Genomic DNA, 27,463 nt, shown 5'->3' on the forward strand with positions numbered 1-27,463 from the left:
GTCGCTTTGCGAAGGTACGACCAGCCGTCTGACCTCTCTGGCATCCGCTCCCGGCAAAAACATGTCAGGGGAAAATCTTGCGAGTGGAGGATTGTGCCTTCTCTAATGCTGTATATGTACCCACGAACCGGGACATCTCCTTGGCGAAATCTTCGCTGAACAACATGCCTTTAGCCGGCTCTCCTGCTTCGTAATTAGCAAGGTCCCCTAATTTACTGTCCATCTTCAACCGTAAACTTCGACGCCTCTCAGCAGACAGGGCACAGCTAGCGTTCCCTAGGAAACAGACTGCTCTCTTTGCCCAGTTGGCCAGCGTCTGAGGGTCCACCGTCTCCCCGGTGTCCCTGGCTCTCTCCGCTAAGTCCATAATTTTAGCAAGAGGACCCGCCATATCCAAAACTTTATCTTGACAGGCTTTCCAGGCTCTGTCCACACCTCTCCTGGCGGCCTTCGTGGCCTTGGTCACGAACGTGACCATTTTGGTATCTAGTTCCGGGGTTTCCATTACGCTTTATCTGGTACAATACCAAGGGCATCAACCCGATTGACTGCTCTCCCACCCACAGTGTGTTGTACCCGACACTTGTTAGACTCAGGACTGGTTTTTAATTCCCTAAAGGTTCACCTAGCTGCTCTCTCAGCCTACACTACGTCACAACAGAAGGTGTCGTGGTGGAAAATACCTGTTATTAAGGCCTTTATGGAAGGGGTTAAAAGAATTCATCCCCCCCGTTTCTAACCCAGCTCCCGGATAGGATCTAAATGTGGTATTGACCAGACTCATGGGGGTCTCCCTTTGAACCAATGCATAAAGCAAGTCTAAAAGTCCTTACTTATAAGACGGTCTTCCTAGTGGCTATCACTTCTATCATAAGGGTTAGTGAACTTCAGGCCCTTTCAGTTCTAGACCCTTTTGTTACAGTTCAAAGGGATAACGTGGTTCTGCGCACTAATCCCCGATTTGCACCTAATTTCATTTGAAGTTCCATATGAACCAATCAATTGAACTACCCACTTTCTTCCAGAATCCCACTAGCATGGGCGAAAGACGGCTACACACACTAGATGTGCGCAGGGCAGTCATGTTTCACCTGGAAAGAACGAAACCACTGAGGAAGACCAACTCGTTTTTCGTTTCAGTGGCAGCAGGTAGAAAAGGGGATCCTGTCTCTAAATCAGCTATGTCAAGGTGGATTGTTTGTTTATTTATTTGTATGGCGCACCTTACCCAGGGGCAACAGGGCGCAGGCAAAAGATAATTCGAAGCTTACAATGTTGCAGAAATATACACTTTGAAGTAGTAATAAAAATAATCAGAATTACAGGAATAAAAAATATACAAATCTTCATACATACAAAGTCAATATCTATGCAGGGGTAAATATACAGATATGTACAGGGTCAAATGCATCAGACTGTTATACCCTTGCTAAGAGAGAATTGCCCTTCAAACCAAGAGCGCACACTACTCGGGGCACTGGGGCTGCCATAGCATTCATTGCAAATGTTCCTCTTGAGTCCATTCGCAAAGCGGCAACCTGGAGTTCTGTACACACCTTTACAAAACACTCTTGCCTAGACACTCATTCTAGATCTGATTTTCAGGTGGGACAAGCAGTATTAAGACATCTTTTAACTACTGTTCCTTCTCACAACCCACCTCCAACTCCGGGTACTGCTCGATCTACAGCGACCATCCATGAGGAAAGTTATTCCCACTGGCCCTTAGTTTTTCTTGAAGTAGTCGGTTTCCTTATTTGCAGTTTGAGGAGCGTGAGCGCACACCTGTTCTAGCGCCCCTCTGGTCCCTCTTCTCCATGGGCTTAAAGTCCACTCCTGCAGCTTCCAGGGACGTATATTTGGTGGAGGAACCATGGTCCCCTTTGTGCATTGGGATGGGGAGCTGCCCTTTCCCTTTAATGGAAGTCTGACTTCATTTTATTTTAAAATCTTAGGCTGACTCTCATGTGCATCAAGCCCCCCTTCTTCTCTATGGGAGAATTGTAAGTACTATAAGTATCCAAGCATTAGCTTAGTTACCTTGAACATTGGAGACATTGATTCAATGGTAGGGAATGAACTGGTTAGTTCTAATGTGTTTGTTTGCCATATAAGATATATAAGGCCTACATTAGATTTATAACCAGTCCCCCATTGCCCCCATTTTACTTTGTTACACTATTGTTTTGTTGAGCCTATCCTTTAACACTGTCGATTATAAAGTGTGGCATCTTCCGATTTGGGGCACCAAACTGTTGGGTGTGTGGATATTTACTTATCTGATAATCTTAGTCTTAGCCTACTGCTAACCTGCCTTATCAAGAGTGAAGACATTTGATCCAACCTTTGTAGGTCCACTAATTGTTGCCTTCCCGAAACACCTGGTGCGTTGGAGTCCTACACAGGGTTCGGTACAGCGACGGTCGTCGTCCACAGGACTTCTTCGTTTCTCACTCCTCTACTCAGATTAGGGGACTTCAAAGTGTGGAAAACTGTCACTGCAGGCCCTGAAGGATGCCCATGATGTGTCAGCCGTATTCGCGCTTCACACAACAGTGCACTACAAAATGGCACTGGTCCTAGGGTATTGGGAGTTTGCAGCCCGGGAGGGTCACATCTCTTGGTGGGATGGTGCAAAATGCTGGTGATCTTCAGATTGGTTAGTCCCACCAGTCCAGGAGAGGAAGCCGTCTTAAAGAGATCTTCCCCGTCGCTCGGATTTGACAGTCGGATCTTCAGATATCACTCAACGGCTCTGGCGGTCGCTTGGAAGTTGCTGGGGCGTCCTCCTTCGAATTCCTCTTTGTATCTTCAGTCCAGTGGTCGACTGTGAGGTTCAGCTCTAGGATCCTTGCCTTTTATTCAAGAAAACTGACTGAGCCCATCAATCACTGTTGAAAGGGTTCCCAAGTACAGAGTTAAAGACTGAGTCAGTGTGGAAAAAGGGTCCCACTCACTCATTGAGTCGGATATAAACCAAGAGTCCAGCAAAGAGTGCTTGGGGGGGGGGAGGGGAGGGACTCATGGGTGAAGAGAATTTAATTCAAGAAGGAAATCTACACTAACCTGGACCACTGAAAGTAAGTTGCCCCAGCAATTCTAAGTATGGGCTGGTTAATTGGAAAATCTGAGTTTGGCCCTAGACAGATTGCATGGGCATAAAGTCCACACACTAGTACTAGAGTTCCTGGCCATGGGCAGTGGTGGTCTGGTTTAGGATTCCCCCTCCTGAGGCACCTTTAAGTGGTTGAATTGAGGAGGGACGGAGTACTCCAACTTAATTTCCTAAACCCATATCCTAAGAGTGCTTTTAAACTTCATTATACCTACCTGTTGGCTAAGGGCAAAACTTGTGCAGGGAAACTTTGAGATCTCATACCCCCTCCACCTCTAGGTTTTTGGACATTTCATTTCCTTGCCTGTTAGGGAAGGACTGCACAGGTTACAGGCTTATCTTATCATTCAAAGGCAATACCTGTTTTAATTACTTTTCGCCCCCTTACTTGCTCAGTATTGCCTTTGTTTGTGAATTACTGTTTGAACTGAAAGATATTTTGTAGTCTCCCTTTGAAGTTACTATCTGTGTAGATCAATGTTTATATAGTTGTGTGCTATAGTGTACAGTATCCTTAAGGTTTACTTGCATGGGTGTTTGGGCCTAATAAATAGTATATTTGTATACTTCTTTGTTGAACTCTTGTTACTGGACTGTTAATTATATCTACATTCCAAACCTCATCTCTTAAGTCTATCTTACTGCTCAATCTACGCTACCTATTGCGAGTTGGGTAAAACCAAGTGTGAAAAGCCCTTGCTGATCACCTAGCTTGGGCCTCTCAGCCTCCCACAGGGTTGTGTCTGAAAAGATCTCTGAACACTTTTCTTTTTCCTTGATGCACATTATGTGCATGTGATATTAAATACACTGGATCTCATGACAAGTTTGCTGGTCTGGTAACAGTGCCGGTAAGGTACCAGCACCGTTGTTACCGGACCGGCAAACTACAAGTTCTGCGAGCGGGTGCTGGACTGGCACCTGCTTGCAGAACTCGACTGATGCACCGGCAACATTGATGAATGGTGCCGGCGCATCCGTCCTCACCATTCCCATTGAGTTCAAATGGGAATGGGGAGTAATAATTACCGGCACCCGGCAATGGGGATTTACCGGATCCGCCGGGGCCGTAATGCGTAACTCTCCATTGCCGGGTGCCGGTAAATTTATGACTCCGGCGGCAGCCGTGCTGCTATTTACTGACACAGCTACCGCCGGACTCATGTGGTCCACTGTTGCCTTTCAAAAGACAGACCACTTTTTAGATAAATGTTAAAGGAACACTAAAGATGCTGTACCAGTACTGCAACCTGCCCATTTCTAAAATGGTGATTCTGTGCTTGAGTCATGCACCCCCTGTTCCTTTCTATACTTCTGTCTCCTTTTGTCTTTCAGTGCTTTCTATCTGTTTATTCAGATGCAACTGTTGCTTTGCCTTGTCTTCATATTTCCCTATGCACCCGTAATATTAGCTTCCTTTTGTTGCCTTGAAGTGATCTGTCCTTGCTTAACAGTAACATTGATTCTGCTGTTGTCTTGCAGTACTCTCTGGCCTATGCCTGTCTGAAGCTGGTGAATTACTCTTTCTTCTTCTGGCTACCTTTCTACCTCAGCCACAAATTCCAGTGGAAGGAGGCTGAAGCCGATCAACTCTCCATCTGGTATGACGTTGGAGGAATTATTGGTATGTTAACTATGCATGCAACATAAAGAAATGTCATGCACCACATTTACTTGTACTATATTTGCACAAAGAGCGACTGAGGTGTAGCAGTCTTCCCAGTGTGACTCCGGCTGGACTTGTTCTAAACATGATCTCCACAAAGCCATAACTTTTGCTCCATTTACAAAATCCAACCCTCTTATGCCCAGGCTCTCGGTTCCCCATGCAACTGTCAAGACCCTTGCTGTTCCAAGGTTTGTAATGATCCACTTGCAGTCCATCCATTGGTGTGCGCTCTCTCTGAAACTGTCCTGCCAGGACAGTGCCTGACCTTGTACCATCCACTGCTCCAAACAAGATGATTGGCCCTGGCCACAGAGCTGAGTCCCCATCCCTGCAGCCAATAGGTCACACTCCTGTTCCCCCATTCCTCTTCTCACAGTACGTGGTGCCATGCCTCAATGAAGAACTTCAGTATGTTTGCCTTCCTCCTTCTATGGTATGTCCTCCTACTATCCTTCCCCTTCGTACTATTGCCAGCATTGCTATGCAACTTTTTAATTGGCATAAATAAACTGCATGGACTGTTACTAAAACTAACGGGGCTCCACAGACACTGTTGCACATTTCAGTTCAGTCTGCTTTTAAACTCTTAAGTGCATACTGCAAGTCACACACCAATCTCATGCAAGTGTGAGCAAGGGGATTTTTAAAAATAGGATGTTGCCAATGCTGCTACAAGTGAATTTGTTTTTCTTTTCAAAGGTGGAACAATCCAGGGCTTAATCTCAGACCTTCTGCAGAATCGAGCTCCAGTGCTGACAGTGAGCCTCCTATTGGCTGTAGGTGCTCTCTTCGGATACAGCCGTAAGTACAGATAAGGGTACTTCTGTGTATGACAGAATAGGTTCTCTATAGGTCCCGCACTTGGAGACTGGTCTTTGGTATTAAGCACATTATAAAATGTTTAATGGCAACACGTTTGAGTTTGCAGGATATGCAACGTAATGTAAACTATTAAAAAGGCCCTAAATGTGCCCTTTAATTTGCATCATCCTCAGCATTGATACGAATGTGGATTGGTGCAGACCATTCGAGGCCAACATTTTGGCTGTACACACATTGGGAAGTCTGAGAAACAGGATGGCAAAATTGAGGCACAGTAGTTTGGGAGGGACGGGGGCAAGGATGTGGGTATATTGACAATGATGAGTGCTGGGTATATTGACAATGAGGAGTGCTGGGTAAGATTTTCATAGCAATGATCAATCCTCGTGACCTGTGTCAACCCCAGAACTGTTTGCTTTATTGGTGGATTGTTTTTCCTTTATACCTCAGTGAGTGGGAACCTTTTTCCACAATCGCAGATTATTTTACTCTTTTTATTTATGTGTCATTTTTAAGACTCTATAGTGCCTTTTTAATGTTATCCTCTTTGACAACGTTTTGCACATACTGCCTATTGTTGCTGGGTTGCCCTTGGGGCTCCCCTTTTAACTTTCTCTGGCTAACCTTGTGAGAAATACAGTTCTTTTAAGTGAAACCAGCACACCCAACCTTATGTGGAGTGCTGGGGAGATGCAATGGATCCCCTTTCTCCTTTTAACTGTAACATTTATGTTACAGGGACAAGCTTACCTTTTAATGGCTGGTGGCAGTGAACCTTTTAACTAAGTCGGTGCACCTTTACCGCCAGCTGTTTCCACGGCCCCAGTAAAGGCACCCATGGGTGCTCATTTTACCAAAATTGCCTTGGTCGTCTTTTTTGCCATTTCAGTGTTCCTTCTCCTTATTTCCCCTGACCTCCAGACGGGAAAATCCTTTGTGTTAACTTTGTCTGCTGCAGGAATCATGTGGATTCCCCCGCCCAGGCTCAAGAGTGTCTGTGAAGGCGGGGCGCAATGGAGGAGCCCACAACTCTGCACCCCTTTGTCTTACAGCCTGACTGCAAGCATCCAGTTCAAACTGGGAGGCTGTCTGTCCTGAAAGGACTGCCAACCCCCTCTTCCCCCCCGACCCCCCCCCCCAAGTTTGAATGATGCATGGCTGTTTGATTGGCTGGGTTCCTGCATAAAAGTCTGATCCGTGGGGTTGCTGTTGTGCTGTGCTGGAGAATGGCAGCTCTCTGTTAGACCTCCCACACCTGTGGCAGTCGGGACGAAGTGTCTGCTTTAATTTATCCTGCAGCTTTCCAGAGCGGGCGTTCAGCCCTCAGACCGCCATGACAGCCGTGGAGCTGAGATTGGGTGGTTGGGCATGGGGCGGCGATGAGGGACAGGAGGCGCGAAAGGGATGGACGCCTTCCACGGCAGCGCGGGGACCGGCCCTGCTGCATGGCCTGAGGCAGTTGGCTGCGCTCCTCGGCGCACCCTTCATTACCCCTCTAAAGCGCACTGCCGTTGTCGCTGGCCGCAGTTGTGCTGGGACCGGCTGACCACCTCGTCCGGAGCGCTGAGCTGTGCCCCTCGGCGACTCCCCTTCACTCAACTGAACCTCTTGGCAGTGATCCTCCTCCCCCTTCGACAGCTGGTCTCGTCTTCATGCCAAGTGGTGGAGCCTGTTGATGGACGTGGGGGCTGGAGGCGCGCGACACCCTGGGGGTTCAACCTACCTGCTGGCAACCTACCTGCTGACGGCGTCGCCCTCTGCCACACTATGCTGTGCCTAGCGTGCAGGGTGGCTGGGGACGGTGAAGACTGTGACACCGACAACGCGGACTCCCCTGACCATCTGCTTGGGCCGCCCTGCACCCCCACTGGAGGAACATTGTTAATGGCGGGTTGCCGTGGTGGTGAGTGAGCGCATTGCCGAGCCCCAGACCTATACGTGGTCTCTGTGGCTTTCCATAATTGACACTCTGTTTTCTTCCGGGAGGGCCTGACGGTGACCGGGGGTGCACTCCCCGCCGCCCCCTCTGCCCCAACTCCCTCCGTATACTCATCTTTAATACCCGTCCCCCCACGGGAGGTAAAGGAACATTAACCAGCGGTTGATGGCCGTAATAAGGCACCTTACACCGCCTTCGAACTGCAGTGTGTGGGGGAGATCAGAGCATGTGGGTTGTGATTCGAAGTGCCTTGCATTAAGGGCCTCCCTGGATATCTATTGCTGGAGCCTCTCTGCAGAATATCCTGCAGACCTAGTCAACGCTACCACCCTCCCATCCTGAACGAGGTTTGTTGGGCAGAGACTACAAGACCAGTCTTGCCCACCTTTCTGACACTGTTTGGCCCCATAACCCCCCTGAATGTACTCCAGGGACCATCTTGAAGATAACTCAACTGCTGACCTCTGAGGGCGGTCCACTGGTGGCTGCGATTGCGTGCGGGTACCTCATACGCATAGTGTAACAGATTGCCAAGCCTGCAGGTGACGCCTGGTATTTCTCTACACCCGACTCGCCTGGCCTTTCAGCAAGGCCCTCCTTGGGCCCTGTACATCTGCGCCGGCCTGCCCCAGGGCCCAAGGAAGAGCGTGTCTACCCGCTATACCCATGCCCTTGCGGCTGGCGAGTGGTCATTAACCTGGTGCCGTCATCACACAGTGGACCGCTGCACCCGGATATTTGACATCCACTGGATCGCCCTCCTGCCCATGCACAGCATGACAAAAGGAAGTGCAAAAAACAATGCTCCGTGAACCAATACGCCAAATCCATTCCTATGCCGTCGACCTCCAGTGGCGCAACTACGGACATGGAATCTGAGGCGATGCCGCTGGAGGTAACTGAAACTCAAGGCATATTTGCATGCATGCAAGAGGGATTTGCTAAAGTGCACGCCAAACTTGATGAAATGACCAGCACCATAGACTCGATCAAAACTCGTATGGATAGGACGATCACCGTCTGGTGGAGGCTGAGACACGAGTGGGCACTGTGGAGGACGATGGGTCTACCATACGTAACAAACTTACTGCACTCTCCAGCTGAGCTCTACAGGTTGAAAAGAAAGACGATAACTTGGAATCAAGGTTCCGACGTAATAACCTCTGCATCATTGGATTCCCGGAAAGCAGCAGCGAAACATCCTTGGAACAATGGATAGAGACGACACTACTCCCACTCCTGGGGAACACGACATGTCGCTACAGTTTGCAGTCGAACATGCACACAGATCCCTGATCCCCAAACCTAGACCTGGGGCCCCTCCACTGCCCATCATTGCCCGCATTCTTAACTACGGAGACCGGGAGGCGATCCTGCATCCAGCTTGTAAACCGGGTGGGGGAATCTGGTGTCGGGATCCAGCAGAATACACATATATCCAGATTTCTCGGTGGCCGTGCAGCAAGGGAGGATATCCTTCCTTTTACACTGGTCATTGTTGCCATGTTACCCACTGGGAAGTTGTGATTTATATTGGCTTAATCATGAAACCCACAGTTGGAAGTAGGTGCACTGATCCTAAGGGGGGCAAGCATGCAAGGAGTATGTAAACTTTAATCCTTTTTTCCATACTAAATGCCGTTCTGGCCCAGGTAGGCCCGCAAAGTTGTATTACCAGTTTGGGGTGTTTCTTGGAGGGCGCCATCACCCCAGTTTTAAGAGGGATGAAGGAGGAGATGGGAGGGGATTGTTTGGATTCTTAAAACTACACTTGGCACACACCACTCATTGATAGGAAAACAATGGGCACAGTGGAAAACTTAAGAGCACTGGAACATTTGGATATATATATACTATGGGGGGCAATGCTGGTCACTGCATGCCTACATGGGGGGACATAACCTGTCTTAGCTGGAATGTGCGCGGCTTGGGGAAGTCGACTAAGCGAGGAAAGATACAGCTGTATCTTGAAAGACAAAGTCCAGATTCTATACCTACAGGAAACCCATATTCTTTCAGCGGTTTGCGAGGGGTTTGCAAGGAGCTGGGGGCAAAATCGGTTTTACACTACATACTCCTCGCAATGTAGGGGTGTCATGACCCTGATACATTATCCAATGTAAGGGTTCCTGGTGAGCCTTGAACGTCCAGGGATCATATGAATAAACAAATTGAAAATCGTCAAGGCTGTATTTTGTTTCACTCCCCTCTTCAATTTTTCATAAAAAATTATTTTATTTCCCTACTAACCAATCTTGTAAACATCTTTCTTTATAAGGAATACATTTTCAAAAACAGTTCATTCATACACATTCATTTGGCCCGAAAAACAAAAGCCTTCAACATAATATTCTCCATGATAAAAACAACCTAACATTTTTCTTAGCCACAAAATCTGGGCACTGTTAATTGTCATAATTGTGATTAATTTCCTTCATTGTGTAGGGCCTATAAACACATTATACACACTTGGTTTACTTGAGAATCACGCTATTGTCCTGACGAAGGCCGCATATCTAATTCACCTCCATTGGTGACTAGACTGCCGAAACACACTGTCAACCTTCCTGTACAGCAACCACCAGCACTGCTTTAATTAAGGACAGGCTCTACACAACGAAGGAAATGAATCACAATTATGACATTGTAACTGAACAGTGTCAGGAGTTTGTGTCTAAGAAAAATTATGTTTTTGTCGTAGAGAATAATTTGTTGATGACCCTGGTACATAAGACTCCCCCATTCAGGTGCAAACACACAAAGATAGACCTTATGGGTAGATATGTCCTAGAGTATGGGACGCTGGCGGGAAGGTAGATACTATTGCTGAATGTTTACAACCCTAATGTGGACGACCCTCCATTTTACGCAGACATCGTGGGTGAACTAGTTCTTCCTATATTGTGGGGTGGAGATTTCATTACTATTCTAGATGTGGTGCTCGACAGATGCACACCAGGAGAACCCTTACACGGGCTGCTTCCACTATCAGGGAAGGTATGCATTCCCTGGGGTTGGTGGATGCATGGAGAACATTACATATAGAGGAGCGCTCCTACTCTTTATTTCTCTATTCTTTTTCTCGTATAGACCTGTGGCTTGTTTCTAGCACACTACTTTGAGGGCTTAGCGATGTCCACATACTACCCCGCGGCTACTGCGATCATTCTCAGATCAGCATCTCCCTAACACTGCCAGCCTATTCTAGGCCCCCAAAGAACTGGCACTTTATACCACTGGCGCTACTGGACACGGCGTTCGCATCCACTATCGATGACCACAAGCAGTTATACTTCGACCAAAATGTAGGCTAGGTGCCCTCATCCAGGGTGCTCTGGGAAGCATTCAAGGTTTACATTAGAGGGATTGCGATGTCAACAGAATGCGGCGTCCTCAAAGCCATTCGACGTAGCATAGTCAAATGCGAGGACGTACTACAGAAGTTAGAGCGGGAGCTGGCTGCAGACCCTCTCCCCATGGCCACATTGGCACAGATCAAAGAAGCCATTGACCCTTACCAATCGGAGTTCATACTGGGCAGGTCCACAACGCTAAATTTATGCTGCCTCTTCAGTATTTGAGCTCAAATAGATACAGGGGTTCAAGCGGTCGCTGCTATGCTAGACATTCAAAAGGCATTTGACTCTGTAGCATTTATGTATGCCATGTTGTCCAAGTGCGGATTTGGCCGAGAGTTCTTAGATGCTTTACATCTCCTCTATGGAGCACCATTGGCTAGGGTCAACAAAACGGGATCCTCTAAATGGGATCCTCTCCCCACAATTTGAGATAGGCAGACACACCCGTCAGGGATGCCCACTGTCACCCTTAATATTTGCTATTATAGAACCCCTAGCAGATTTGGTAAGGTTTAAACCTGGACACCGCAGACTCAGGCTAGTAGGCGACCCACAGATGATCTCCCTCCATGCCGATGATGCATTGATATACATCCGAATCCCTCCAACACCTGAAGCCTGTTATGGTCGATATTCTATACTTTGGAGAACTGTCGGACTCCTGGTGAACTGCAGTAAATCAGAACTCTTTCCCCCTCACTGATGTCAATGTCCATCCTGATGAGCTGCACAAATTTAAATGGGCCACAGAAACTATACGTTAAGTGTAACAGTTGCTAGGCAGTTCCTTAGGCTATATGACTGCAACTACTTGTACATGGCTCACCTACACGCCAAGCTTTTGAATGGGACTCGCCTCCCTATCACAATAGCCGGCAAGGTGGCTCTCCTTAAGATGACTTTGTATCTCTTCCTTAATGTGCCACTGTGGCCTCGGCGCGCATTCTTTCAGGAGCTAGGTGTGATCAACAGATTTGTTTGGCACTCTGGGGCGGTACGGCTGAAATGGGACACATTGACACTACCATATAGCGGAGGTGGGCTGGCAGCCCCCAACTTCCGACTTTACTGGATAGCTGCGTGGGCACAATTTGCGACTCCCTGTTTTGGCGATAACTCACTTGCTCCCCACATACTGCTAGAAAAACACTATGCGGGGGGCAGAGACTTGAGATTGCTGATTTTTCCCTGCTGCATTTTATGACTGTAGATTCGATCCTGCAAGCGTCGCACTATTGACTTGGCGTAAAATATGGAAGGTGACGGGTGTTAACGCCCCATACCATTAAGACATTACCCTCTGGAACTGCGCGACGGCCCTACCGCGGGGCGACGCTGGCTCATGTGGAGCCTGTCCGCAGCAGGGGTTTCACACTCTAGGGTCGCTGTATATCGAGAAAAGCGTCATCCAAATTACTGATGTCCCGGGGCTTGCGAGCAGGACGTCCTCAGGGTGATTGCAATACATCGGTCTACGTATGGCCTGCAAAAAATTAGGGAATTGTTTCCTGATCAAACCTGTCAATGACGCCCTGTTGGGCTTTGTTCTTACATCAGGCAACAGCCGCAGTAGAGTGTCATCACTATATCGCCTAGTTCAAACACACTCGAGTGTGACACACCTCAATCCACGAGTTAAATGGGCCGAAGATATCCAACTCAGGTCTCTGATCTCTGGTCTCAAATGTGCTCACAAACGCGCAAAGTATCTTTATAATTCCCGTTTTCAATTGATACAACTTAAGGTGCTGCATCGGTACCACTACACTCCAGACAGATTGCGAATGTTTTCTGATGAGGGGTCTGGAGCATGCCTACGTTGCAATTTCACACATGCCAGATACTTTCATATGATGTGGGACTGCCCACAACTCGAGACCTTTTGGAGCGATGTATGCGCTACTCCCTCGGAAATGAACGGCAGGGCCGTCACTCCACTACCATTATTCTTGATAAACCACTGGGCAGTACGTGTAAATTGGTATGTTTATGCCTCCTGCTAGCCAAGAACTGTGTCCTCCTGCGCAGGACGAGTGCACATTGTTCGGCAAGATTGTATGCAGTACCCTGTGGGCGACTGCACCAGCCTTGTCCTCTTGCCAATAGTTAACCCAACCTCTGGTATAAGCATGTACTACGCAAGTTGGTACCATAACTGAGCAGCGAGGCTTATCTCAAGAGGGGTCCTTGTGAGCTGTAGGGTTGTAAGACAGAGTTTCACAGTGACAGTTACTCAAATAAACTCTTAGATTCAAGGTTTCTTGATTAAACAATTATTAATTTATTACACAGTCAGTTATATAAGCGTTCTTCAGAAGGGAGCAAAACATGTAACACTTAACATACACTTCAAAACACACTCTTAGTTTCTCTAAATCAGATAATACCCTTTGGGGATGGCACACAGACACTTCCTACACCCTTAGGTGACTTAAATAGCTAGGACACTGTGGACATTGATTTACCACTGGCACATTTTGAGCAATACTGAGTTTAATGCAAAAGATTAGATATGGGAATAAAACAAAGGTTAACAATTCATTCATAAACTGGTAAGTACTTTTTAACCCTCCAATGCAAAGTAAATTAACCCTTTCCTGGGAGAAAGCCAAAGGCACAAAGTCAGAGTTAAGAAAAGTCTTTCAGTAAGCCAGGACAGCCAATGTTAATATAGCAAAGTCTAGGGGAGCTCAAGATCTTCTTGTAGGTAGGTAAAATTCTTGCACAATGTTTTAGAAATGTTTGTAGAAATAAAATATCATTGAAGGGCCACACGCTGTTTAGGCTTGTGAGGGGCAAAGCGGCAAGCAATTCTGCAAAAGGGCAACCAAGACAAGTCTCAACTGAGAGCTAGTAAGGCTTCACGACAAGAGGTAAGCAACCTTTTAATTTACAGTACCTTTTGGTGAAGAACTTGATTCCAGCTGCCTTCTGTTCCAGTTGTAGGTCTGCAGATCCGGTGTTCCTGGGCCTCAGCCATGGGGACAAGAGGCCGGACGTCTGGGGAATCCTGCACTACGAATTGAAGGTCAGCGGCAGCAATGGGCAAACTTCAGATCAGCAGCACTTTGCGGTTTCAGCTCCTCGGGTCTCTCGCAAATAGTACCACTGCGGTTCTCGGATGCGGAGTTGGACTTTCCTTCCTTCTGGGCTCCAGCACTCTGTTGAGGTGGCTCAGGCTTGGTCAGTCCTGCTTCCTGAGAGTCCAGAGGATCTTCCTGAAGCTCGGGTCCGACTTAAAAACGAGACACTCGATTCTAGTGTTCCTCTCCCTGGCAATCAGTTCCTGCAGCAGCAATGGAAGTACAGCCAGCTCTGAGAGGATGTCCTGACGAGTTCGTGTTGGGGTTGATTGGTCCCAACCACCCAGGGGGAGAAGTCGCCCTTGCAGGGCTTCTCTAGTCGAGGTGAATTCAGAGCTTCAGCACAGCAGCAGGGCTTCACCGGGCAAACAACGGTCCAGGAGTTGCAGCAGGTGTCTCTTCCAAGTTCTTCTTCGGATTCCTTAGTTTCAGTGGTCGACTCTGCCTTCCAAGCCAAAAGCCTCGCCTTTTATGCATTTTTCTCCCATTCATTTGCAGCCTAGCTGTCACTCACACAGCAGGGTGGCTGTCCTGCAAGGACAGCCAGCCAGCCAATCACCTAGGAGTGCATTCCTGTCACCTAGGAGATTAATAATGCACAGGGAGTTTCGGGCACCTCCCTCACTTCCTGCCCCTGCCAGACACTCTGGAGCCAGAGGCGGGCTTCAGCAGTGAAACCCGCCAAAGACCAAACGAACAAAGGGACCAAACCTGTTTTGGCGCACAGAGTAAATCTCAAGAAGGACCTTTACAACAAGAAATGGCGAAAAGACTGGGGCCATTTTGACAAAATGGGCACCCATTGGTGCTTTACTGGGGAAGCAATTGCAGCCCCTGGTAAAAACATGCATTGGTAGTAAAAAGTAACCCACTGCCACCAGACATTAATTGTACAAAGGGTAACATAAAACTGTTACATGAGAAACTAGATAAGGGGATACTAAGTAGCCCCTCCAGCACCCTATTGTAAGATAGTGTGTGCGGGGTCTAGAAAGTTACAAATGTAAGTAAAGTCAATTTCACTTCACTTCTCTTGGAAACAGTAGTTATCCAAGAGAAGGTATTTAAACCTTTGGGAAATCTGAAAGACTTCCCTGTGTCACTGAGGGACACAATGTAAAAAGATGCTGCCTCTGGAGTTTGTCAGACTCCAAAGTCATAAGGAAAAGTTCAAATCAAAGAAAAATGCATGAGAGCGTGGAAAAAAGGTCTCACTCTCTCCACGTTAGAAATTAAAAGTCCTAAAGTCCAGCAAAAGTGCTGGGGGTCTCGAAGGTAGAAGGGAATTAGCACATTTCTGAGAATTCTCCATAACACACATCCTCCCAACAAAGATCACTGGTTAAAGGATGTAATAAGGGAAAATGATATGGAAGACCAGGGGGCCCGCATGCAACCACCAGAGTCCCACCACGAGACATTTGGCATCCTCTCAAACTATCTTTGGTGCACAACGTCCGGTCTGACTCCACCTTGTTCTCCTTCTCCGACGTGAACGGTCCCCCTAACACTACACCCCTTACAACAAGAACAATATGTACTCGCCCTCTCTATCTATGTGCATTTTCCATTCATGTATGTTGAGATGCTCATGTTCTGACCCCACCGTGGAATCCTCAGCTGATATAAGTACTTAAATGCCCTATTATGTTGTAGTACTTATAAGTTGTGTTCTGTGCTGCCAAGTGTACCAATAAAGAAAGCAAAAAAAGTCTGATCGTGCAAGCTGAAGAGGTAGTTGACCACTGGAACGGAAACCGAAGAGGATGATTAAGAAAACTCAGCTGAGACAATTTCCAGCGACCTGAGAGCCTCCTGTGTAACAGGAGCCTGCTGTTACCTTTCCTTTCAATTGACCTGGGGACTCCGAAAACGACGACCCAGGCCGAGTACTTGGTGAGACCCACTAGACTCAAGAAGTCCTGCATTATGAGCCATCCCACGTCGTGCTGCGACCTTGCGGGGCTGCAATACCCCAATACCCTGGGACCTCGAGCAATTGTGCATTGCGCAGTCTTCTGAATTCCGAATCTTGCTGAAACCTTGTGGACATCCTACTGGACCTCCAGAGACGTGAATAGAGTTTGAAAAGTCTCCTCACCAGAGTGCTGGATCTTGCAAACCATGTCTTCTTCCGGCTACTGAAAAAGGATGCCAAAACCACAGAGCTGCATCCAGCCGTGAAGAAACTCTTGCCTGGAGCCTTCTGCGTTGATCTGTCTTCATGATGAGGAATTCAGCACCTGGGTTTCTGGCTACAGATCCTGAAGTCTTCTTACTGGAGCTCTTCTTCCGTGCTAAGGTACTTTGCTGCCTTGGATATTTACTCAAGTCTCTTGTGATTCCTGTGTAGCTTTCGGGTGTCTTCTCTGAAGTCCCTGGACAGTCAACTAACTTTGAAAGTAGAATGCTTACTTGTTTGAACAGTCTTCCCCTTGAACTCTGACTTTGCCTGCAACTGAGCCTACCCGTCCTGCCCAGAGCTGGCTCCTAGACCACTAGGGTCCCACTTCTGCCTCTGAGAGAACTCATGTCATAGAATTGGGAAGGGCTGGATAATTTCGGGGGTGTGCCTTGAAAAGTGTTGAAAAGTGTACTTACTTGTAAAAGAGCTAGTTGGTACCTACCCTGTAGTGAGTGAACAGTTACAAAAGTTATTACCTTGTCCATTCCGTTGTACCCTTATCTGGACGACTGGCTGTTAGGACAGTTTTTCTGAAGTCCCAACTAAGGGCTTAGTAAAACCATTCAACTGAGACAGTACAAGACTCCACTCTTAGTATGAGGCTGTACCACCTCAGTATATGGTAGCGTAGACCGAGCAGCCAGGCTTATCTTGGGAAGGAGAGAGGCTGTAGGAAAATGCACTGAACCTGTAGTACACCAAGGATTCAATAGAAACACTTAGTACCAGAAGTATTATACAAAATAAAGGTTTATTTTAAATACAAACAGGCCAAGTTAAGTCTTGGGGTAAGTAGTGATCATAGTCATAAGCACATCTATAAAAACACACCACTATGCTTGAAGGTACACAGACCAAAGCATAAAACCATATTCAGAATACGTAACAGTAATTCTAGGGAAGTCTAACCTTATCATACACATTTAGTATAGGTCACACCTATTCTTGGGGAGTAACAACCATTAGTTACTTTTTGTAATGCAAGGGTAGTAGACGCTGTCAGTTATGCAGTGACGCTCAGCAAAGGAATCGCATAGTAAACCAACTTTCAAATATACTTTTCGAGGGGATTGGGTCCTCCGACGTATTCCATATCTATGACAGATAATGTCCACAGCTGTGCTGCTTCGGAAAATCTTCGGCTCCTGCGTCGATGCGCCGTCCCCGAGGACCTCCGACGTCACCCGATGTGATAAGTAGGACGCACGACGCCCATAGCCTCAGTTCCGTTTTTCCATGTTCGCTTCGTGAATCTCGGTACGCCTCGACTCGACTGCTGTTTTCTATTCTCGGTTCGTTGAACCTGTTCGGTATTGTTGTGAAGAGCTGTTTGTGGTGATGTCTTTCTCATCTTCGACCCCGCGTCCGGGCTTCAAGAACTGCGGGGACTGTGGGTCCAAGATGTCGGTCACGGATTCGCACGACGCCTGCCTCTGGTGCCTCGGGGAGGCCCACGATACGACGACTGTGTCGACTGCCAGTCGCTCACTGCAAAGGCCTTGCGGGAACGCAAGAAGAAGCTGTCGGTAGGCAGGGTGTCTAAGCCCCGGAAGTCGAGGTCTGCGGGGCTTTCGACCGATGACTCGAGGGGTGACTCTCCGCGTCATCGTCGGAAGTCTGGTGGGTCTCCTTCCAGGAGTCGGTCTCGCCACTCCTCCGCCTCTTCTAGGCATTCCAGGAAGCGACGGCATAGGTTGCCTTCCCCGTCCTCTTCCAAGGACTCCGCCCGTCGGCGGGTCGCTTATCCCTCCATGCAAGCGACACCGGAGGAATGGGCTTCCTTCGGGAAGCAGATGCTAGCGATTCTGGAATCGCAGTGCACCGGTCCGTCCGCGCCTCCGAGTGGGGTCGGTCGGCACCGGTCGAGAGACACCGCCCGTACGCCTTCAGGCTCGGGTGGTTGGCACGGCTCGCGGGAGAGGTCCCGCTCGGACAAGGGTAGCCGTTCTCGCCATGTCCGTTCCAGGTCCCGGTCCTCGACGCGCTCGAGACCGCGTGATCCTGTGCCGTCTTCGAAGAAGACGTCGACGCCATCGGCGCCGAGGTCGTCGAGACACGCTCGGAGCTCCGGCTTCGAGGACTGTGTCGATGCCGCAGATGCTGGAGGCGTTGCAGCTGACATCGACGCTGATTCGCTCAACGTCAATGCCTTTTCTGTCGACGCCGGCGCCGACTCGTTCGGCGCCCTCGACGCCTTTCGAGGCGATGGTGTCGGAGGGGCCCCGTGGCACGGGGTTTGCCTCTAAAAAGGCTATGGCTAAGGTCCGGCACTGCTTTGGTCCGCAGAGGTCTTCCTCTCCCTGCCTGGAATACATTTCAGAGGGTGATGAAGGCTCTGATGGCGGCCTGGTTCCGGTTCCAGATGACCTTATTTCGGGCCATAGCCAGTTTGATGACCTGAGGCAGTCACTGCATGATGCCAGTGGACTGACACCTCTCCGGAGGTGGAGTTTTGTCGGCCGGAGCCTGGCCGATTCGTCAGAGCGGCGCCTTATGTCTCGGGTTACCAAGTACTTGGGTTGGTCCGCTCCCCTGGGGGAGTTCGTTCAGGATGATCTCACGGACATCCTTGATCTCGGTCCACCCACTGACCCGGTCTTGCCTTTTCATATGGCTTTGCAGAGAAGGGTGGCGGCGGCTTGGACTGCTCCGGATAGTCTTCCGGCAGTGGGCAAGTCTTTGTCGCGAAAATACCGTCCAGCCAGTAGCGACCCCTGCTACTTGTCTAGGCACCCCACCACAGAGAGTTTGGTGGTGTAGGTGGCTACGGCCCCGGCAAAGCAGGCGTCGTATCCTACCATCCCTCCGGATAGGGACGACAAACGTTTTGACGGCTGGGCGAAGAAAGTGTTTTCTTCGGGGGGTATGGCGCTTCAGGCGGCCAACTCCATATGTGCCTTGTCTCGTTTCACACACACTCTGGGGAACTGTGTTGCTTTAGCGGCTGATCATATTCCCGAGGGGGACGAACGGGATGGTTTTCTTGCTATGGTTCAGGATGGCAAGGATGCTCTGTGTGAGGACGTTCAGTCGGGTTTGGACTTGGCGGATTGTGTCAGCCGGTCCATGGCGGGGAGCACCGTAATGCGCAAGTTTGCATGGTTGCGGAAGTCTGGGTTCGCTCCTGATGTGCAGTCCCGGCTCCTCAACATGCCTTTTGACGGTGAACCCCTTTTTGGCAGCAAGGCTGACGAGAGCCTTGAGAGGTTGCAGACCTCCAAAGCTGCAGCGAAGTCATTGGGCGCTGCAGTTCGTCAACCTCCGCCTTTTCGTCCTAGGGGACAGCAATGGAGGGGTGGTTCCTTTCGCTATCACTCGTCCTTCAGTAAAGCGAGGGGAGCTAGCAGTCAAAGAGGCCATCGTAAGAGTACCAGAGGTGGAAACAAAGGTACTCGAGGTGCCAATGCCGCTCGGGCAGTTGCCTCTTTGCCCTCAGGCAACGCCGCAGCCGCTACCACTCAGTCATGATGCCAGGTCCCATGGTTCGCCTGTTGGGGGAAGGCTGGCGCAGCATCTTGTAGAGTGGCAAGCCATTACTTCGGATGAGTGGGTTCTGGAGATCATAACCCACGGCTACTGTCTTCTTTTTCGGCAGAGGCCTCACGACAATCCACCAGGGAACCTCTCTTTGAAGTGTCCGGATCCGCTCCTTGCGCAGGAAATTCAAGCCCTGCTGGAGAAGGGCGCCATAGAACTGGTGCCTGTAGCGGAGAGGAACAAGGGATGGTATTCCCCTTATTTTTTGATTTCGAAGAAAGACTGGGGATTGAAACCCATCATGGACTTGCGCGGTTTGAACAAACTCCTCAGGAAGGACAAGTTCAAGATGGTGACTCTTTCTCAAGTTCTCCAGGCCCTTCAACTTCAGGACTGGTTGGTGTCTCTCGACCTCAAGGATGCTTACTTTCATGTGCCGATCTATCGCAAGCACAAGAAGTACCTGAGGTTCGCGGTTGGCGACTCGCACTTTCAGTTTCGGGTCCTGCCGTTCGGATTGACCTCCGCCTGAGGGTTTTCACCAAGCTCATGGTGGTGGTGGCAGCGCATCTCAGGAAAGGGGGGATTCACGTCTACCCTACCTGGACGATTGGTTGATCAGGGGGAGCTCTCCCGAGCAAGTCCTGGTTCATCTGTCCGTCACCTGCCACTCCCTTCACAGGCTGTGCTTCTCCCTCAATTTAAAGAAGTCCCATTTGACACCAACGCAGCAGCTCCAGTACATCGGAGCAGTGCTCGACACGTCCCTGGGGCAGTGTTTTCCTCCCCAGGTGAGGGCTCTTCACATTCAGCAGATGGTGCACAAGTTTCAGCTTGCCCAGAATCTCCCAGCGTCCGATTTCTTGAGACTGCTCGGCCTCATGGCATCCTGCATTCTTCTGGTGCCAGAGGCTCGTCTGCAGATGAGATCTTTGCAGTGGGCGCTCAAGCTCCAGTGGTCTGTCCTCCGGCAGGCTGTCAGACCCTGTTCAGGCGCCGCCCTCGGTAGCCCGGGACCTTTTGTGGTGGGCCGTCAAGGGCAATCTGATGAAGGGGGCCCCATTTTGGCTGCCCTGGCCAGAGGTGGCGATCGTGACGGACGCATCCCTCACGGGATGGGGAGCTCATGCCAACGAGTTGACAGTCAGCGGTCGTTGGTCTCCGTCGGAGTCCAGACTCCATATCAATCTGTTGGAGCTGAGGGCCGTCAGGCTAGCCCTGAAGGCTTTTCTGCCGACTGTGCACGAAAAGAGTGTCCTGATTCTAACGGACAACACGGTGGCCATGCACTACCTCAACAAAAAGGGGGGGGGGCGGCAGGGTCACTTCCGCTGTGCAAGGAGGCGATGCAGCTCGAATTCTGGGCCATCCTGCAGGAAGTTTCGATCTCGGCTGTTCATCTGGCCGGAGACGATAACGAGACGGCGGACGCTCTGAGCAGGCAGAGCTCGATCTCTCACGAGTGGGAGCTGGCTCAGGAGATTCTCCTGGAGATCTTCGCCCTTTGGGGGACCCCTCAAGTGGATCTCTTCGCCTCCAGTGTCAACCGGAAGTGCGAAAGGTTTTGCTCGCAGGAATTTCCTCCAAAAGGAGCCTTAGGAGATGCGTTTGTGGTGGAGTGGTCATTCCCACTGCTGTACGCGTTTCCTCCAGTCCCCGTCATCCCGCAAGTGCTGCGGAGGTTATGATATGATATGGCATTTGTAACGCGCCTATACACAAGTGTTTCAAGGCGCGACGAGGCAGGGAGGGGGGAACAAGGGGAAGACAGACAACGATCCTACTAGGCCAGGTGTCATTCAGACCGCGCAAGTGCAGGGGTAGGGGGAAGGGAAAAAGTGCAAGGGGAAGGGGGGGGGGAGTGCAGTACAAATAAGTAGAATAGAAATAAAATAATAAATAAATAGGGCCAGCTGGTGGTAAGTGCAGACAAGTGCTGGGGGGGGCTGTAGTGATACAGAGACAGTCCCGCAGTGCAGGGGTTGCCAGGGAGGCAGTGCAAGTGAAGAGTGACTGTGCCCAGGACCGAGGTCGGTAAGAGTGGCCCAGTTGCAGAATCAGTGCAGTTTTGGTGAAGAATTTAGCAGGGGAGAGGGAGAGAGAAAGCAGAAGTGAAGAGGAAGGTTTTGAGGTGCTTCCGGAACCGGAGATGGTTCTCCTCAAGTTTCAGGGAGGCAGGAAGGCTGTTCCAGAGGGAGGCCCCTGCCGCGGAGAGAGATCTACCCCCAGCTCGTTGCTTCGAGAAGCGGCTGACCCTGAGGGAGTTGGAGACGGATGAGCGTAGGGCTCGGGAAGGAAGATATTTAGGAAGAGAGAGTTGAAGGTATTTAGGCCCCAGGCCCCAGAAGGCCTTGTGGACAATGCAGAGGGTTTTGAACTTAATCCTCGCAGCCACTGGGAGCCAGTGTAGAGATTTCAGTCCTGGAGAGATACGGTCCCTGGGCTTGAGGCCAAGGACAAGTCTTGCAGTTCTGTTCTGGATGAGTTGCAGAGGGCGGAGAGTGGAGGCAGGCAGATTAAGATAGAGGCTGTTACAGTAGTCCAGCTTCGAGAGAACCAGGGTTCGGGAGACAGCTTCTGGGGGAGCTTCCGAGGTTACGGAGGTTCGGTTCCCGGATGATCCTCATTGCTCCGGCGTGGGCCCGGAGGACGTGGTACCCGGACCTTCTAGACTTGTCCATCTGCCCTCCACGTCATCTTCCCCACCGAAACAATCTGCTCTCACGGGAGGGGGGGGTCAGGTTCTCCATCCAGAGGTCAGATCCCTCAATCTTCACGCTTGGCTTCTGAAAGGTTGAGGTATAAGGATTGGGACCTCCCTGAAGGCGTGATGGAGGTGTTGCGCTCGGCCAAGCGGCCGGCAACAAAGTCTCTGTACCATTGCTGTTGGAGAAAGTTCTGCGACTGGTGCAGAGTTCAGAATGTGGATCCTTTTGAATGTGACATTCCCATGGTTCTGTCTTTTTTGCTTTCTTTGGCCCACAGGGGCTTGCAAGTGGGGACCATTAAAGGTTACCTGGCGGCGCTGTCTATATTTAAGCGCTCGTCTGAAGAGTGTTCCTATTTTAAAATTCCTTTTAATTTCGCAGTTTTTGAAAGGGCTCACTAATGTGTTCCCTCCGTCACCTTTTCTGGTGCCAGGTTGGGATTTGAACCATGTTCTTAAGTTTCTTATGGGTGCTCCGTTTGAGCCTTTACATTCTTGCCCTTTGAGGCTGTTAACTCTGAAAACTGTGTTTTTAGTTGCGGTTAATTCCGCTCGCAGAGTGAGTGAGTTACAGGCACATTCAGTTAAACCACCCTTCACTGTGTTTCACAAGGACAGGGTTGTACTTCGTCCTTCTTTTCTTCCGAAGGTGATTTCGGAATTTCATTTGAGCCAGAAGGTTGTTCTTCCGGCGTTCTATCCTCCTCCACATCCTGGTAAGGAAGAGGAGAGGCTCCATAGGCTTGATCCTAGGAGAGCGTTGAGCTTTTATATCTCGCGCATGTCCCGGGTCAGAGTGAACAATCAACTTTTCATTGGTTACGCTGGAAAGCGTTTGGGACAAGCTGTGACGAAACAGACTGTCTCGTTGGATTATTTTAGCTATCTCCGAGTGTTACCGCTTGGCGGGTAAGGACCCTCTGGCTGGCTTGCGGGCCCATTCTACCAGAGGAGTGGCTGCGTCTACTGCCCTGCACAGGGGAGTTCCTATTCGTCACATCTGTGATGCAGCCACCTGGGCTTCAGTACATACTTTTGTACGTCACTATTCCCTTGATTCCATCAGAGGGCAAGATCTGGCCTTTGGCAAGGCAGTTCTCTATTCCGCAATTTGATTGGGCATGCTAAATTTGTATTCTAAATTCTTTCCCACCGCCTTGCTTGGTACTGCTTTGGGAGTCTGTCTAGATATGGAATACGTCGGAGGACCCAATCCCCTCGAAGAACAAGTTACTTTCTTACCTGGTAACGTTCTTTCGATGGGATGGTGCGACGACGTAATCCATATCGCTCCCTCCCTGCCTTCCCCGCTGCAGATTTTCTTTTGTGATTGCAGCTTGCGTTCCGCAAGGCCTTGTGTGTCTGACTGGCAGAAAACTGGTGGCACACGTTCTGGGGAAAAAACTATAACTGAGGCTATGGGCGTCGTGCGTCCTACTTATCACATCGGGTGACGTCGGCCGTCGGAGGAGGTCCTCGGGGACGGCGCATCGACGTCATCGATGCAGGACGCAGACGCCAAAGATTTCCCGAAGTAGCACAGCTGTGGACATTATCTGTCATAGATATGGAATACGTCGTCTGACCATCCCATCGAAAGAACGTTACCAGGTAAGAAAGTAACTTGTTCTTCTGAATTGTGGAACACTCATTCCAGGAACAGTCAAAACCTATAACTATTATTCAGGATATATGTTATACTAGGTGAGTAAAACCATCTATACTTTTTAAAAGAGCTATCAGCAACTTAAAGGTAAGTATAACCCTAAGATTGTTTTAGCATCTGTATAAAAACAGACCAGGGAAAGCAAAACCCCTTGTTACACTTTATGAATGACTCAATGTTATTCTGGTAGGTAAAGCCTAAGGCAAACATATTCTAAACAGGGTATAAAGGAAGTTAGGGGAAGCAAGACCCAGTTGGGGAACATATATACTCATCTTCTGAAATAAATAGTTAAGTGAAGCCAACAGCATTATTTTTGGGAAGAAGCACAACCAATTCACATGTGAGTAAATTAACCTTACACCTACTTTCTGTTAGAATGGCGAAACAATTTCTAAGAATGTAAGACCTTTACATACACTTTTCAGAATGGCAGAACATTTTCAAGGTAATTAAGAACTTTATTATTTTTTTTTGTGTTTAATTGTATAACAATTTTTACAAAAACGGTCTCTTGCTTGCGTGTTTAAAGGGAAAAGTAAGTTTCGTCTGGCTTGCTTGTATCCTCCGATACACTACGCGCATGTGCTTTTTTAAAAAATTTTCTTAAATTTTTTTTTTAAGAACTTTTGTAACTGTTCATTTTCAGACTTAGTTACCAACTAACACTTTCACATGTAAGTACTTTTAAACACTTGTTATATTTTTCCAGACAGAATCGTTTACTTATCCAGTCCTTCCCTATTCTATTGCATGAGTTCACTCAGGGGGAGGAGAGAGACCCTAGTGGTCTAGGAGCCAGCTATTGGCAGGGTGGGACAGGCTTCTGTTGCAGGCAAACGTCAAAGTTCCTGTGGAAGACTGTTTAACTAGTAGTTCACATTAAAGTTAGTTAGGGTACAGGGGTTTCAGAGAAGACGCCCTACACCCACGGGGATTCCAGCAGGGGCCTGTGTGCACAAGTTTAAGGTAAGTAAATACCTCAGCCAACACAGTACCTTAGCACAGAAGAAGAGTTCCAGCAAGAAGACTTGAGGATCTGCAGCCAAAAACCTGGTTGTTGATTTCCTTTATCATGAAGGAAGACCGACAGGACCCTGGAAGGGCTTCTGCAGCAGGGATCATGGGGAAGGCTCCAGGCAAGCGTTTCCTCATGGCTGGATGCGGCTCTGTGGATTTTGGCACCCTTTTCTGGAGCCAGAAGAAGACTTAATATCGGCAGTCAGATTCTCGTCGATTGCCAGGTGGGGTGACTTTTCTGACTCTATTCACATCTCTGGAGGTCCAGCAGGATGCCCAAAGTTTCAGCACAATTCGGAATTCGGAAGACTGTGCACCGCACAACGGCTCGAGGTCCCAGACGATTGGGGTATTGCAACCCCGCATGGTCGCAGCACAATGTGGGATGGCACCAAATGCCGTTCTTCTTGAGTCTAGTGGATCACACCAGGCTCTCGGTCAGGGTCGTCCTTTTCAGGATCCCCAGGTTGATTGGAAGGAAGGGTATCAGCAGGCTCTGGTTACAAAGCAGGCTCTCGGGTTGCTGTAAATCGTCTCGGGTGAGTTGTCTTCATCCTCAGTCTTTGGTTTCAGTTCCAGTGGTTGACTTGTCAGCAGCTTCCAGGTTCAGTCGGGATAGCCATCCCCCCACACCCGCACTAGGAGTTGTTCCCTTTCAGGCAAGGTGGAATACAAAGGGCTGCAGAGTTTGATCCCTCCCTCGCTTCCTGCCTTTCCAGACACTCTGGAGCCTGGATGGGGAATCCACAGGGTTCCTGCAGAAGACAAAACAGCCAGCGTGGTCATTCCTGCCTAAAATGGCAGAGGAAGACCTCAATCAGCAAGCACACAAGAAATGGCGAGACTTAAAGCAGACTGCGAGTAAAAGTCTAAAAGTCATAAAGGTAAAACCACTGCCACCAGCCATTCATGTAAAACTCGCAATTGTAACAAAATGTTACCAGGTACGTAAGAAAGGGGACACATTGTATTCCACCAACACTCCACATAAGGTGGGGTGTGCTGGCTCGCTATATAAAATGTAAAGAGGGATACAAATCCCTCTTTACTACTTGGGAACAAAGTACATGAAAGAGAAATTAACAGGGGAGCTCATAGGTGCAACACAGCCTAATCCCAAAAGTTGTAGGAAACTATAACTTCAACCATACACTATGGAGAGACGTAAAACGGTCACCCATAAAAAGAGTAAGAGACTAGGTGAGAGGGGGGAAAAAGATTCCCCTTCACCCAGTGTTAGGCAGAATCCTGTGCAGTGCCCTTAGGGACCACTACACCCGATTAAGACCACAGGTGGCAATACAAGTTTTACCTTTGGTACAAGCCCGTACTACTAAGTTATAGTGGTAGCAGTAGCAGAGCAGCCAGGCTTATCTCAAGAGTATATGAGCAGTAGCAGAGATTACACAAAGGGACCACAATTACTTTGACTCGAGCAAAAACTGACTCAAGGTTTCAGTAAAAAATATAAGTACATTTATTTTTAAACCATCAGTTATAAACACAACACCTCTATTAAACTTTAAACAAAACCACACGTTAAATATACTACAACTAACCAATTCACTTTGTACAGTAAGTCTTGAGGTAAGTACCCTGTGTTTGAATGAACTGGTGTTATGAACAAAACACGATTCTGCGGATACGGTTGCAATCACTTTTTGACAGTTCGGTCTACTAAATAAACGCGTATCCATGACATGACAGAGGGAGTTGGGGGCAAAAATCACATGCAGTATTTAGGTTAGGCAGACAGTATCGGGAAACACTCAGAAACAGGAGTTCAAAAGTCAAAGGGTCTGAGCCAGGTTTAGGTGACACCGGAGGCCTGTGCCGAAGATCACACCGTTAGACAGTTCACGATTCCGTGTAGCCGTGTAGTACTTGAATATTGTCAATGTTCTGAAGCAAAAGTTATAAGGAGGGAAGACGAGGACGAGCCTTGAGGATGAAGAAAAGGGATTCACCCAGTTTCCTCGAGTAGAACACAGTAACTTATTCCCACGATGCAGCTGGTGCCCTGGCAGTAGTTCCTGTTGGTTTCCCGCAGACCCACGATTCGTGGAGCTTCGTTGTGAAGGAGGACGACTGAAGGGGGTCTGCACCACACAGGGATGAAGCCGACAGCAGCGACAACGCAAAGGTGTGCTCCTTAAAAAAAACAGGAGAGGCTCAGCAGGTGACTATCCGGATCACTACAGCAGTGTGCATCAATTTCGACCATGGCAGAGATCTCTGGCTGAAGAAGATGAGCTGGTTATCCCCACCAGGCTCAAGGGAAGAAGACTCCGGACTGGATCTTCTTAGTTGTCGAAGGGAAGATAGTTCAGGACTGCAGCAAGGCTTCACCGGGACGGGGTAGTTGCAGCAGCCGTCGATCTCTCCACTTCTCTTCGGTTCCTTGTAGTTCCAGAGGCGACT

General features: G+C 49.0%; 1 protein-coding gene across 2 annotated transcripts in view; it reads left to right on the plus strand.

Moving 5' to 3' along the window:
* SLC37A3 (solute carrier family 37 member 3) overlaps positions 1-27,463 on the plus strand; it is a 429,185-nt gene that overhangs the window by 231,145 nt on the left and 170,577 nt on the right. For both annotated transcript variants that reach the window (XM_069628820.1, XM_069628821.1), the window contains exons 10-11: positions 4,598-4,739; positions 5,484-5,585. In XM_069628820.1, coding sequence (XP_069484921.1) covers positions 4,598-4,739; positions 5,484-5,585 — 244 coding nt within the window. The remainder of the gene's footprint in view (positions 1-4,597; positions 4,740-5,483; positions 5,586-27,463) is intronic.

The sequence above is a fragment of the Ambystoma mexicanum genome, chromosome 12 (assembly GCF_040938575.1).
Source record: "Ambystoma mexicanum isolate Mex_15411 chromosome 12, UKY_AmexF1_1, whole genome shotgun sequence".
Lineage (NCBI taxonomy): Eukaryota > Metazoa > Chordata > Amphibia > Caudata > Ambystomatidae > Ambystoma > Ambystoma mexicanum.